The 14,803-nt window shown below is 31.4% G+C and overlaps 1 protein-coding gene across 1 annotated transcript; it reads left to right on the top strand.

The window, feature by feature from the left end:
* Nucleotides 1-8,924: 8,924 nt before the first annotated feature.
* On the top strand, nucleotides 8,925-11,096 carry LOC108488678 (phospholipase A1-IIgamma). The gene is made up of 2 exons (XM_017792968.2): nucleotides 8,925-9,632; nucleotides 10,302-11,096. The coding sequence occupies exons 1-2, from the start codon at nucleotides 8,994-8,996 to the stop codon at nucleotides 10,914-10,916; spliced, it is 1,254 nt and encodes a 417-aa protein (XP_017648457.1). The 5' UTR covers nucleotides 8,925-8,993; the 3' UTR covers nucleotides 10,917-11,096.
* The last annotated feature ends 3,707 nt before the right edge of the window (nucleotides 11,097-14,803 follow it).

The raw sequence follows: 14,803 nt of genomic DNA, 5'->3' as shown, positions 1-14,803 counted from the left end.
AATTTGCGATTCAATCCTTTTAACATGTCATGAAACTACATCTCAATTTCTACCCGATTGTGACGATTGTCCAACATGGTAGTTTCGGAACGGGCATTTACTTCGATTATGACCGGCTAATCTGCATACGCCACACAGCTTTCCGTCGGATTTCTCCCTAATGTCCATTTCGTTACGAATTCTGGATGATTGTGGACGACCTTTCGGGTTCCTACATAACCCTTTATCTGGAACAAGCTCGAAGGTTGTCGGAGGTACCTCCCAAGTAGATAGGTCAAGAAGCACGGGGAACTCGTTCTCCCATACACGTAACGTGCGTGCAAGGGTGTACATTTCATCGATAAAATGTTCTACATTGAGTGAGACTTTAGCACAAGCTGCTACAACATGTGCACATGGATAATGAAGTGTTTGAAACCTCCTGCAATCGCATCGTCTATTTTGAAGATCAACTCCGTAGGATCTAGGTGGTATACCGGGTCGACAACCGATAGTCTCAGTAACTCGAAACGTTTCATTACGTCGTGAATATACTTCTACAGTCATTGACCTCGCCATCCGACGGTTTGCAGCAATTGCATCCCTGACATCTTCTACAAACACGTGTCCTGCCTCCATTTGGTTAACTTGTTGTTGACCCATTTTTGGCATTAAGGTAGCCAACCTGTAGAATGTAGCTGAGAAGATAGATGAAATTGGAAGATGTCGTATTTTTAACAACACAACGTTGATCCCCTCCACCAAGTTTGTGGTCATTTGACCATAACGAAAGCCCTCGTCAAAACTTTGAGTCCATTGCCACAGCTCCATAGTACCCAACCACTGTCGAAAAGATGTGTTTGTTTGACCCTCCATGTCGCTCTCAAGTCGAGTCATTCTTTGGCGAAAAATGTGTGGCTCTAACTCGTACGCTGCATATGTATTAAGAAAAGATAAGTTACAACACTGCCCTAAAACATTAAAACTTATATTGAAAAGATAAGGCAATCCTTTACCCATTCTCACAACTTTCTCTTCCAGTCTGCATTCTTATAATCTCGTTGGAAGTTAGCCGCAATGTGCCGAATGTAGTAAACGGATCTCCATGGCATACCGGAACGCCTAATGGCAGCAATTAATCATTTTCCTCTATCAGAGATGATGCAAATATTATCGTTGCTAATAATATACCTCCGTAGGTTGGTAAGGAAGAATTCCCACGATTCCATGTTCTCCTTATCGACGATGGCAAATGCTATCGGAAGTACGTTCCTGTTGCCGTCTTGAGCAATCGCAAGAAGTAGGATCTGTGTATATTTTCCATATAGCTAGGTCCCATCTACTTGCACAAACGGCTTGCAGTGGGGAAATGCGTGCACACATGGATCAAACGTCCAGAACATTCGATGAAAAATTCTTTTTCCCGATTGTAGTTGGTCATCTGGCCCGTAATAAGGTCGTGTTTGTAACTCAATGACAGTTTCTGGCACGTACTCCCTCATAGCGGCTATCCATCCCTGTAACTCATTGTACGATGCATCGAAATCTCCATACAATTGTTCCATTGCCATTTGTTTAGCTATCCATGCCTTTCAGTATGATACTCGATACTGGAATCGTACCTGTATTTCGGCAATCAGTACTGAAACTTTAATGGTAGGCATGTCTTTCACCATTGGCATGATGCACGTACAGATAGTTTTGGAATCAAGTTTTCGATGATCTTCTGTCATACGTGTTGAAGTGCATGTGTGAGGCCCAACAAATTTTCGTATCTCCCACATCTGCGACTTCTGGATAAATGTAGCTCGTATCGCCCAATTGCAGCCTTCCGCCGACCTCCAACACTCTCCAATGTATAATGTCGGTTTAGAAGTTACAACTTTATAGTCTACTGATATATTCATGCTATACTGCTTAATGGCAAAACACATTCTTCCTTATTTTGAATCTTTGGCCTCGAACAACTCCTCGTAATCGAATATCTGACTATCCGTAGCGGTAGTATTTGTGGTACTCTGAAACTCAGTGCGTCTTGTTGCATCGGGTCTATCCGAGACATGTGTACCCCAGGATTATTGTGTATCGCAATACGACGAATCTGGTTCCGGACTGAAGACGCGTTAACGTTTCTATCATCATTAACGCCTTCGTCGTCAATATCATCCGGGACCTCATCTACGTCGGGATCACTCTCACTATCGACTTCGTGATCAGAAGGATCACTACTATGGTATGCATCATCACCAACCACATCAGTCTCGGGTGTAGCATTAAGATCAATGTCAATCCCGTGTATAGTTGATTGGCTATCAACGTACGATATCGGAACCACCATACACGGCTCTTGAGCTCTATCTTCTTCACCTAATGAAGTGGGATCTTCAGTTGCCTCTATATAAGCTAACTCAGCAAATAACTGAATAGGTGCATTTTGGTTGCTTCGAGTCCCACAATAAAGAGCGACCATTGTCTCCACGTCTTCATCGTCTACGACTTCCATTTCGCTGAATTTTATGGGATCCGTCGAAACTGGAAACTTGTAGAAAAGTTTCGATATCCCTCTCCCACAACGTTTATAAATTTTTTCACTAATTTTTTCCTTCATATCATCAAACGAGATATTTTTACTAAATCTCATTGCTACTTGTTTGCGACATTCAAATATACATCCCATGGTTGTTGTCAAAATTTCTCCATCGAAAAAACACATACAAAAATTGATTCTCCATCTTCAATACTAGATCATTAAAAATTTTCAAATTTTCAAAACAGTTTGGATAGAAAAAAATACATAAAATTTTTAATGCAAATATTTTCATTCATAAGCTAACAAAATTAATAACCTAACAAAATAACTTTCAAATAATAAAATTAATAACAAAACTTTACATTCTATTTACAAAAAAAAATACTCCTCCTTGTTTTCTTCTCCTTTATTTTTTTTCTTCTCCCTATCTTCTTCTTTCCGTTCAACTTTCATATGCTAAATTTTGTGTATATGAAACCATTTGATTTTCGGGAGTATATATAGGGGAAAAGTTAAGCACGTGTGGGCCCCACCACAACCATATTCATTTGCGCCTCTGAGAAAGGCTCGATTAGTCGCGCCTCTCAAGTAAGCGTAATCTGATTCGTATTTATACATAAGTCATACTAACCCTAAAATAAAAAATAATATTTTATTTAAAAATTAATATAAAATAATCATTTCTTTGTCACGATAGGCGCGAATGAAAAAACCCAATTTTCAGTATATAATTGGGTGACAACCTATTTGATAAATAATTTTTTAAATTTATTTTAGTAAAAACCCTAAATAATTATTAAACTTAATAAATTTTTTTCTTTTCTCTCGGGTGGCATGGGAGGTGCAGGGCGGGGTGAGGCGGGGACACGTGGCGGGTGCAGGAGTCGCGCCTCTGCAGCAGGAGCGATGGTCACGCCTCTGCAGCAGAGCGATCGGTCGCGCCTCGGGTCCAGCTCAACCGGTTTTGACCGATGAATTTTAAAATTTAAAATTATTAAAATATAATAAAATAATAATATTTAAAAAAATTATATTATTAAAAAAATGGGTCGCGCCTGTCAAGTAGGCTCGACTCAAAAAAACAACCCATTTCCGTAAATAATATATTTGACACCCTATTTTGGTATTTTAAAATTTTTTTAACCCAATTAGGTAAAAAACCCAGAATTCACATGCATTCAAAAGTATTCAAAATAGTCCTACAATCATTAAGAGATGAAGCAAAATATTTGTGGAGGCTGAACCTTGAATGGGACTAGTGGCAGCACCAGAATCTAATTCCACAATTAAATGGTGATGTTCAGATTACAAGCAAGCAAGAGATGAGGGGTCATTGTTGGTGTTATCTTACAGTGATGGAATTAGAATGTTGTTATTAATGGTTTATCACCATCATACATCTCTTAAACTTTTTAGTATTATTAATTTTGTAGGCTTTTTTTTTTTTAATCTTTTATCCATTATATTTTTATGATAAAGGGTGTTTATTGTTCGGTTAAAATCGAGCGGTTAATCGATTCATTGATAATTTTAAAATTTTAGTTTAAAATCGGATAATTAATTGAATTAACCAATTAATAGAAATATTTATTATTTTCAAGACTAATGAAGTATTTGGTTGTTAACTTTTAATATTTATGTAGTATTTCTAATATATTATTTGTTGTTTTCACCTCTATTTTAAGTTTTTGAACTATTAAATAAAAAATTAACATTAGCAATGTATTTTTATATATTTTATATTTATTTTAACCAAAATATAAAAATATACAAAATTCAATTAATCGATCAAATTAATCAAAATATTTCAATTCAATTAATATACAATTTGATCAACTATTAAAATATTTGAATAATTTGATTAACAATAAATTTAATTCTAATATTAAAGACCTCTAATTATTATGACATGTAACTATCAAAACAATGGAAACAAACAATCTTAAATGCCATTTTAAATTTGATTTTCTTTAATTTGGTGTCTTTTCGTGTTTGTACTTTAACTCCTAATGTTTAATGAAATGTATTATTATTAATATTCTAGGTTGTAACACCACTAACTTTTTCGACCAATAAAATCGCTTTTTACTTTATAAATAAAAAACAAAACAAAAAACGAAGTAATGGACAAAATCTTACTCTAGCACCTAATACCGGTGAGAAAATAGGTAGTAGGTGCTCCATTACTTGGCTTTTGATTTAGATGTAAACTGAAAACATTGGGATTCTTTAATGGGAAAAATAGTAAGAGATATGTGAAAAAGAAACGTGACCAATGTTTTTCAGTTTATTTTATGTTTATTTAAATTTGGTCTGACTTAAAATGAGGGTTTAAAATTTGTCTAAATTTTTTAATGAGAAAAAGTGTTTATATTTAAAAAAAATTAATTTAAGCTTATTTTAAGCCCTCCTATAATATTTTTAATTTTTAAAATTATTTATATTATATTATTTTAATATTTAATAATTTTATATATTTTTATTTATTGAAATTTTTATATAGTTATCTTAACATTATTTTAATGTTTATATTAGAGTAGTATTATATATTTGGTATATGTTTATTTTTTAATGTGTTCTAAATTACATAATATATAAAATAACATAATATAAAATATTATAAACTTAAAAGCGGGCCAGGTTGAGTTTAAATATTGAATGTTCAAGTCTAAACCCATTTTTCAAATTTACTATTTTTATCTAAACTCTCTTAAATTTCGGGTAGACTTTCAAACTTAAACAGGTAACCCCAACTATTAACAGTTCTACAGATTTAGATAAGAGACTTAAATTGTAAATTTCATTAATGTTGTGGAATTTTGTTTTTTTCTTAACACATATAACTATAAAATAGACATAAATAATACGTTAGTTATAAAGAAAAAATAAATAAATAAATTAGAAGAGGATGCAATTCGGCTGAAGTTATTTGGATAATGTCATCACTGTCTTAAAATTAACGTTTTGTGATGTGGTCTCAAGGCCCAAATCATGATGGATAGAACGTTATAGCCCACTTATAAATCCAATAAGACCAAGCCAGCCCATTGATAGATTTAATTCAATCAAGTAATCTTTTAGACTTAAGCCTTATTTGATATTCCATATTAAAAAATAATAATCTATCATGATCGATAAATTATTTTATGAATATTTCTCATTACATTATTTATTGTCCTTTTGCAATTATTTAATGACATTTCAGTAATTTTCTCTATGTCATTGGCACATAATTTTAGTAATTTTTAAATATTAAACCTTGAACCTTGAATTCAGAACTTTAACCCTCGAATCCTGACCCCAAACCTTAAGCATCGGTCACGGTTTAAGGTTCAAAATTAGGAGTTCAAGGTTCAGGTTATGGGTAAAAAAATTATCAAAATTATGTGTTACATGAAAAAAATTACTAAAATATCATTAAATAATCAAAAGGACCATAAATGATGTAGTGAGAAAGATCAATAAAATAATTTTTCATAATGATCTTTTAAGCATACTTAATAATCTATCATTAAAAAAATAGAAGTTTTCGATAAAAATTGATAAGTAAATAACGAATTACTTATCACTTGATAAACTAAAATAATAATAATTAAATATTGAATTTTATAAGCATTGAATTTGTATTATAAATTTATTTAATATATTTGTAAAAATTAAGTACTAAATATAATTATTTTAATTTTTGAAAATTCATTATTTTATAATTTTAATATTATTAATATGATATTATTTATTTTATTTTGAATAGTTTCAGATAAAATTTAAAAATAAAATTTGATCTTGATAAAATGAGAAAATAATTTATTTCAAAAATAAGATTTTAAAAATAAAATCAATTTAATATTTTCAACATTAAGTGAAAAAAATTATCTGCTTACTTATCATATTCAATATATTTTTTAAATTTAATATTAAGTAAAAATTAATATGATTATCAAACACATTAAAAATCAATAATGATTTTTCAAACATACCCTTAAAGCGAATTGTTTCAATTATTTTTATTTTATTTTATTAACATTATTCTTTAAATAATTTAATTTAAAGTTATATTCGTCAAACAACACTTTTTTTATATACTTGATCATTCAATTTATCAAACAACATCATACTTTTCTTTTGAATAATAAAAATTAAGATATTTTAAAATTATTGTATTTGTGATTATATATTTTATTCATGTAAATACAATTTTTAATTACAAAGTAGTGTGAATAAAAGTATTTATAGGTCGGGCCAAGGCTGGATTCAAAAAAATTTCATACCTAAACCAATTTTTGGACTAATTTGACCACTTAAATAGCCCATTTTACTATTAAATAATAATAAAATATTAAAATTATATTTTTAACTGATATTTTACATACTTTTTAATTAAATTGAAAATTTAAAATTTAAAATATTTTTATTATTTAAATTAAATTTTCATCCGACCAACTCATAAAATTTTTTATTGACCTAATCAGGTCAAACCTACCGAGCTACTTGACCATTGGACGTGGTGAAGCACTCAACCGAAGGATCCAGACTAGTGCTTGCCACGACTATAGACAATATTTTTGATATTTAAAGAATATAATTATTGGGACTGATCATGCCATGGTAAGGCCATCTAGCAACACCCACGCCTCCCCTTGAAAAGCCTAGCAGCTGCCATCCCAGTAGCCAGCCACCGCTTCCGTCTCTCACTTCAGCGCCTGCAGCTATGCGAAGCAATGTAAGTATCATTATTTTTCTAAATATATTAAATAATATAAAAAATATATGAAGGTAATAAAATGATCTTTTTGGTTTAATTTTTATTTATTTTATATGTGAATTAAACAAAAAAGCTTTGAGAAATTTGGAAAAAACCAGTTTTTGGTGAAATTTAAATAATTTGATTAGTATAATATTCCTTTTTATAAAATCTGAACTTCCCTCTTTATTTCTACTCAAACAAGTCAATTTATATTTTAGAATTTTATTACGTATATATCAAATATAACCAAAAACAACATATTTTTAGCCAAATATGTATAAAAAATAACGAAAAGAAGATAGTTTTAGGCAAGGTATCCTTAAATTCAAAGGTAATAAATATTTCTAAAATTGGCTCCAGAGAGAGACTTCACCAAAACTGAAAGACTCAGCAAAGTATCTATCTATGTGATTAAGTCCCAACACTTGCCTTCTTCCTTTAGCAAGCATCTCTTAATCTCCTACCACATTTTCTCTCTTTTGCTAACTTCAAAGCAAAGTCACTCTATTTTAAGGTTTTCATCTGCTAAAACCTAATTCAAGCTTCTACCAAATGTTTGTCTATTGATGCATATATTCCAAAACATTCTGATTTTCTCCCAACTTTCGGTGGGAGGTAACATGAATTTCCTTGTCCAAAAACAGGTAAATGCCCTTCAAAGCCAAGAATATTAGTTTGAGGATTTTTCTTTTGTAATCCACGGAGCAGGTGGAATCTAAAATTTATTAAGAGTCGAAATTAAATTATAATTTTTTTGAACGCGTAATATACCTAATGTGATACTCAATACTAATATCAGAAGATTTATTAATTTCTGAAATTTATACGTGAAAGAAACATACCGTACATCTACATGGTTTTAAATTACTTGGGCTTATATTAAGAGACAAACGAAGTAGCCAGAAAATTCACAGGAAGAGAAGTTAATGTGTTTGGTTTTTCATGTAATGATTTTGACATATAAAACAAGCCGTATAAGTTTCCAATATGGTATTATATGATAATAGTATATGTGGTAGGTTGGTTGTATTTTCCTTTTCGAGCTGTCACTTGAAACATCGTAGTCTAAGTTCCTGTTGTAGTGCAATTAATTGCACGTCACTTTAAGAAAAATAAAGATAATCAACATATAATGATGAATTTACCTTTTACATATTTTTATATTGATTTAATTTTATTTATTTTTAATTAAATTTTACTTTTAATTTTAAAAAATTAAATTTAACTATTAATTTTTAAAAAGTCGAGTTGTTGCTTTTTTAATGGAAACACAAACTAAAATATTAAATTTTTAAACATGATAACATGTATAACAATTCACGATATTTCATGTTATTTTTTAATATAATATTTATTAGCATGACATATAAAACAAAAAGTATCATATCAATATAAAATATATATGAACCGTTATGCATGTTGCCAACTAACACTAAAAAAGTGGTTTAGCTGAAAAGGAAAATAATTAAATTGATAAAAATATAAACATTAAGTACTAAATTTATCATTATATATATAAAAGAATATAATTCTAACTTATATACGGCAAATTAGCATGTTAAACTTTACAAACTTATTTTGTTTGGTAAATGAAAAATCTAATCACTGATAGATTTTTTTTTATGGGCAAGAAAATTACATTGCTTGCATAATGGAAATTGGGTAGTTAATGTCGGCGCCAGTCAAGTTTTGGGGATATAAATAATCGATGAACAACAACATGAAGCATCCTTGAAAGGTATGGGAACACGATGCATTTCTAGGAAGTGGTTCGGAAAGAAAAACAAGGTAATGCGCAGCAGTATAGCAAAAAAATGGAAGGATCTAAGTGGCCAAAAGAATTGGGGAGAGCTTTTGGACCCTTTAGACATTGATCTCCGGCGTTACATTATTCACTATGGAGAAATGGCTCAAGCTGCCTATGATGCTTTCAACACCGAGAAGGCATCGAAATTTGCTGGGAGTAGCTTGTATGGCAAGAAAGATTTCTTTTCTAATGTGAATTTGGAGAAAGGCAATCCTTATAGGTACCAGGTGACGAAATTCTTGTACGCGACATCACAGATTCAAGTCCCTGAAGCGTTTATCGTGAAGCCGATATCGAGGGAAGCTTGGAATAAAGAATCAAATTGGATAGGGTACGTTGCGGTGGCTACGGATGAAGGGAAAGCAATGTTGGGAAGGAGGGACATTGTGATTGCTTGGAGAGGAACGGTGCAGACCTTGGAATGGATCAATGATTTTGAGTTTAACATGGTTTCACCTGGGAAAATATTGGGTGATCAACGAAGTGATGTTAAGGTGCATGAGGGTTGGTACTCGATTTACACCTCGGATGACCCACGTTCGCCCTATAACAAAAGCAGTGCCCGGGACCAGGTGAGAGATTCTTTAATTTATTGTTTATCAACAAAAATCTTGTACTAAAAAGAAAATTTTCCTTTAACCAATAGTAAGTTAATGATGTTGAGGAAATTTGATTTCATTAGAAAAAGTTTGAAAAAGTTTGTAAAGTAACATCTATAGGGAGTTTACAAATTTTTAATAAGTCAATGTTATTTTTTGGTTGGAGTTTGTCTCTCTACTCTATTAAGTATTTGTGTGCCTTAAGAGACGGTGAGTTTATAGGGTGAAATTTTCTTGATAAATGACAACAGGCAACGTGCATAGTTCGTCTTATCAGACACCAAACAAGGTGCTCCTATTTTATGAACCTATCATCTCTTTAAGTACTTGGCCACTTAAAAAGTTAGGAGACAAAACCTTCATTTAGACAATATTGACTCGTTGAGGGTCCGTCAACTCCCAATAAATAACACTTTATAAACTTCTTCCAACGAAGTCGACATCCTCTCAAAGCTGAAAAACATTCATATTAAACTCTTTTTTATTTATAAATTATGTATGATATTGAAATCATATGCTTGATTCCAGTCAAGTTCATAACTACCTAACACAAGTTGACTTAAAATGGTACAAGTAGCATCATCTATTATAAATAAAAATAAAAATAAAAATGGTTCTTGTCCTTGTACTGATTCTTTATAGGTTCTTAACGAGGTCAGGAGACTAATAGACCAATTCAAGAACGAGGAAATAAGCATCACAATCACCGGCCACAGTTTAGGTGCAGCCCTTGCAACTTTGAATGCCATCGACGTAGTTGCCAATGGATATAACAAGCCCCAAAACCAGTCGAGCAAGGCCGCTCTTGTTACAGCCTTTTTATTCGCTAGTCCCCGAGTTGGCGACTCAGACTTCAAAAAGGCATTTACAGGTTTCAAAGACCTTCGAGCTTTACGCGTTCGGAACGCCTTAGATGTCGTCCCAAACTATCCTTTGATAGGGTATTCGGATGTGGGAGAAGAATTGGGTATCGACACCCGTAAATCAAAGTACTTGAAGAGTCCTGGGAACTTATCAAGTTGGCATAATTTGGAAGGTTATTTACATGGGGTGGCTGGCACACAAGGTAGTAAAGGAGGGTTTAGTTTGGTTGTTAATCGTGATATAGCCCTTGTGAACAAATCACTCGATGGGTTAAAAGATGAATACATGGTGCCAGTGTCTTGGAGGGTTCGGAAAAACAAAGGTATGGTCCAACAAGAAGATGGGTCTTGGAAATTGATGGATCACGAAGGTCAAGATGATGATTATTCTTAAATGGTTTACCCTTGGTTATGCTTGATGACATGGGGTTCAATGGGGTTCAAAGATGAATTTCTCTGTATTTTTTTTATTGCACTAGGTGCCTAATGTCATGGTGGTGTGGCCGGTTTGTTGTTTTGTTATTGTTTGTTTTATTCATTCAAAGTTGAAGTGGTCAACTTTAGTCTTTACAAATTTCTAATTTTAAAATTTTAGTATTGATTTAAACGACAGTAGTTAAATATGACTAATTAAATTTTTTATTAATCTTATTATATGCGTAAAATTATATATTTATTTTATATTCTCCAATTAACTTGTTCTTAGTTCTTACACTCTTTGAATTTTGAAATTTAAATCTTGATACAAACTACAATAGTTAAATCCATAATTGATTTTTGTGTGAATAATATGTGGAAATAACAATTTAATTCAAGATATTATACATATAATAATATATGTTTGTAGCATTAAAACTTGAAAATAAGAGAATTTAGTAAATTTAAAACCACCATTTAATAAAAACTATTAATATAAAATATTTTATTTTTATAAAAATAAAAATAAATATAAAATTAGTTTTATATTTTATTATTTATAAACAATAAATCTGATGGAATTATGTCAGCCTGAATTGAAAAATATAAATTCTATTTCGGTCTAAAACGAATCAACTAATTCATGAACACCTAACAAAATAATATTATTGGTAACATGGTGTTTTGTTTTAAATTCCTCTAGCACCTCCTTCAAGAAAAAAAAATGTTATCACAATCAAACTTGAAGAGAAAATTTTTGGAGAGAGTTAATTTCGATGATTGTTCTCGAAGAACTTTATGATTGTTCTTCAAAATTCTCAAAAATGACTCCCTACTATTGTTTAATTGACCCTTAATGCAAATTGTATCAATCTAAAATTAAATTTCGACCATTGATTTGAAGCTTTATTTAAAATAAAAAAAAATATTACCTTTTATTCAAGAAAATAATAATAGAAAAAAAAATTTTGTTCATTATTCGACTCAAATTGTGTGTAGAATGATATATTGATGTAATGATTGAATATGGTAGCAAATATTGGTGTTTCGATAATCTTATGAGTTGGCTTTTATTTTTATTTTGTTATTTGCTTGATGGATTTGGCTGGGAGTGATGGTTTGACTAGGGATCTCATCTTTCTTTTGTTGCGAAATACCTCCTAGATCCGAGGCATGCATACCGATGTTGGTGACCATGATTCCTTACCTTAATTATTTGTTCCTATGAACTAATACTCTTAGTAAGCTCTGGGTTCTCATTGGGTAAGGCTAGGGTTTATGGCTCTTTGTTCTCTCGTGTTTTTAAGCTTATAGGGTTTAGGGCATTTTCCTTAGCGATTGAATGTATAAATCGTGAGGAAATGTTTAAAGCTTGGTGGTGAGCTATTGATTTGATCTAAACGTAGGTCTATTAGTGATTGAATGTGTTTTCTTTTGGAATGTTGTAATGTTAAATTTTCGAACGTTGTTCTGTTTATTTTTTACAACAGGATAAATCGAATAAAGCAAAAAAGAAGCATTTTTTAGATAAAAAGTGCTTTTGAGAAAACCTAAAGTTTTTTTGCTTTTTGAAAAAAAGACTTTTGGGTCAATTTTTAGCTTTTGAAAAGTACTTTTTCTCTTAGAAGTGTCTTGTTTAAAAATATTTTTATCTCAAAATCATTTTTTATTCTAAAAGTGCTTTTTAAAGGCATTATTAAACTAACCTTTAGAGCTGCTAATGATGCTATCAACCTTACCAAGACATCAAAAGATTAAGCTTATACCCACTTGACCAACTTTTTTCTAGGGTTGGTCTTGAAAATGGAAACCTATACCATTATAAAGTGACCAACTTTATATATGCTGCTACAAGTGCTGATGAAGTGGTGTGTTTTGGATATGTGGCGGTGGCCACGGATGAAGGGAAAACTACTCTGGAAATGAGGGATATTCTTGTTTCATGGAGAGGAACCATAACAATGCTCAACTTTTAGAACACTTTCGGCCTTTGTAGTGCTTGTAGGGGGTCTCCAACCAGTAACAATAGCTTGTCAAGCTTTCTCATCCATTATTGTGATGAAAGCTTTCTTTTCTACCTTCCAATAGGCATAGTTGGAGCCATCCAACATAGGAGGACATGCAACTAATGATCCTTCGATAACTTAGTAATAACAACACTAGCTAGGGATCACCACTAAATGTTGGACACTTTGATACCAATTGAAGATTCAAATAGTTGTTAGCTTGTTAAGTAAAACAGAGTATGAATGGAAGGGATAGCAGAAGTGGGCACTTCAGATGAAACTATGTAAAATAGAATAATAAAAAAAGAGACAATGAATTGTTTGTGCAATTCAATTTTCTTATATCTACGGAGTCTAGCTTAGTAAGAAGAATCTATTATCTTTAATCCCAATACAAGAAGTGATTTAAGTCCTATCACACTCCACTATAGCAACCTCACATTTGTATCTAAATACTAGATCTCTCACCTTTAAGTTCTCTCCATGAGAACTCAGGCTGTAAAACCCAACAACAAAAGGTTTTATTCTCTCAAACGCACTCTCACAAAAATGTTCTCAATTGACTAAATAAGTGCTTTATTAGTTTCGTTACAAAATCTATACAAGTCTCTCATTATATAAAAATTCAAGACTTGCTAACATAGTAGAGATCAATTACATTCAGTTCCATATTAAACAACATCTAAAATAATAATATACAATATAATTTTAAAGACCAATGTAAATTGAAGTGCTAGAGATAAGCCTTCCAAGTTTGTCTCGATCCAACATCTTTGATCCAAGGGATTTGTTTTGTATGATCCAACCTGAACTCATCCAATCTTTAAGATGTGTTACTCCAAATAAATTAATTTTCATTAATAGGCTTGAATACTTCCACAATATCAAATTTCAAAAATTGTCAACTTACAAATATGACAAATAAACTATTTGTCGTAGTGATAACTGGAGTAGATAAGGTTGTACCCTCTCTTTTCTTTTTTTCTTTTTTTGCTACATTCACACTGCTCAGTTGATAGGAACAAAGCAGAATAGTATCCAAAAAATAAAAATATAGCAAAAATTAAAGCATATTTCCAGCAGCAATAAAGTATTAAACAAAGCAAAATTCACCACCAAACTTTAAACATTTGAGTACTATTTACCCCAGTCAAAGCCAATGAGAACGTCAGGTCGTTTCCATTCCTATCTACCAAAGAGAAAACAATGGATCCAACCTTGCACACCAAGGTCTCAGCCCCTTGTTGATACACCAAGAAAACACCACCGCGGAGCCTACTTCAATTACCAGTGAATTAGAACACTTCTAGCTTGTCGATTCAAACACTTCGAGAGCAATTTTCACCGCTTCAATCTCAGCTTCCTCAGCAATATTTGTACCTGCAGCACCAGAGAATATCCCTCTTGCAATCCCCTCTAAATCTCTCAAAATTTCTCCACAGCCGGCTTTATCCTCTTTAGCTATACCACATACATTGAATTTTAACCATCCATATGGTGTACTCTCTATTTTCTACCATACAAAACGAAATGAGAACGACATGGATTGTTGATGTATATTTAATATTTATTTATAATATGTATAATTAAAAACAAAAATCAAATATATTAGTAAAGTTTAAACCCTAAATACCAAAATTATATAATCACAAACCCTACATCATAATACCCTAAACATTAAATCTTAAACCTTAATTAAAATTCTCAACTTAAACTCTAAAACTTAAATCTTAAACTATAAATCCTAAACTCTAATGTTAAAACCTAAACTTAAACTCTAAAATTTAAATCTTAAATCTTAAACTATAAACCTTAAAATTTAAATAATAAATTTTAAATGTCCATAATAATAATTTTT

This window comes from Gossypium arboreum, chromosome 10 (genome assembly GCF_025698485.1).
Source record: "Gossypium arboreum isolate Shixiya-1 chromosome 10, ASM2569848v2, whole genome shotgun sequence".
NCBI classification, from domain to species: domain Eukaryota; kingdom Viridiplantae; phylum Streptophyta; class Magnoliopsida; order Malvales; family Malvaceae; genus Gossypium; species Gossypium arboreum.
The sequence above is the reverse complement of the archived record's forward strand: the minus strand, read 5'-3'. Positions and strand labels throughout refer to the sequence as shown.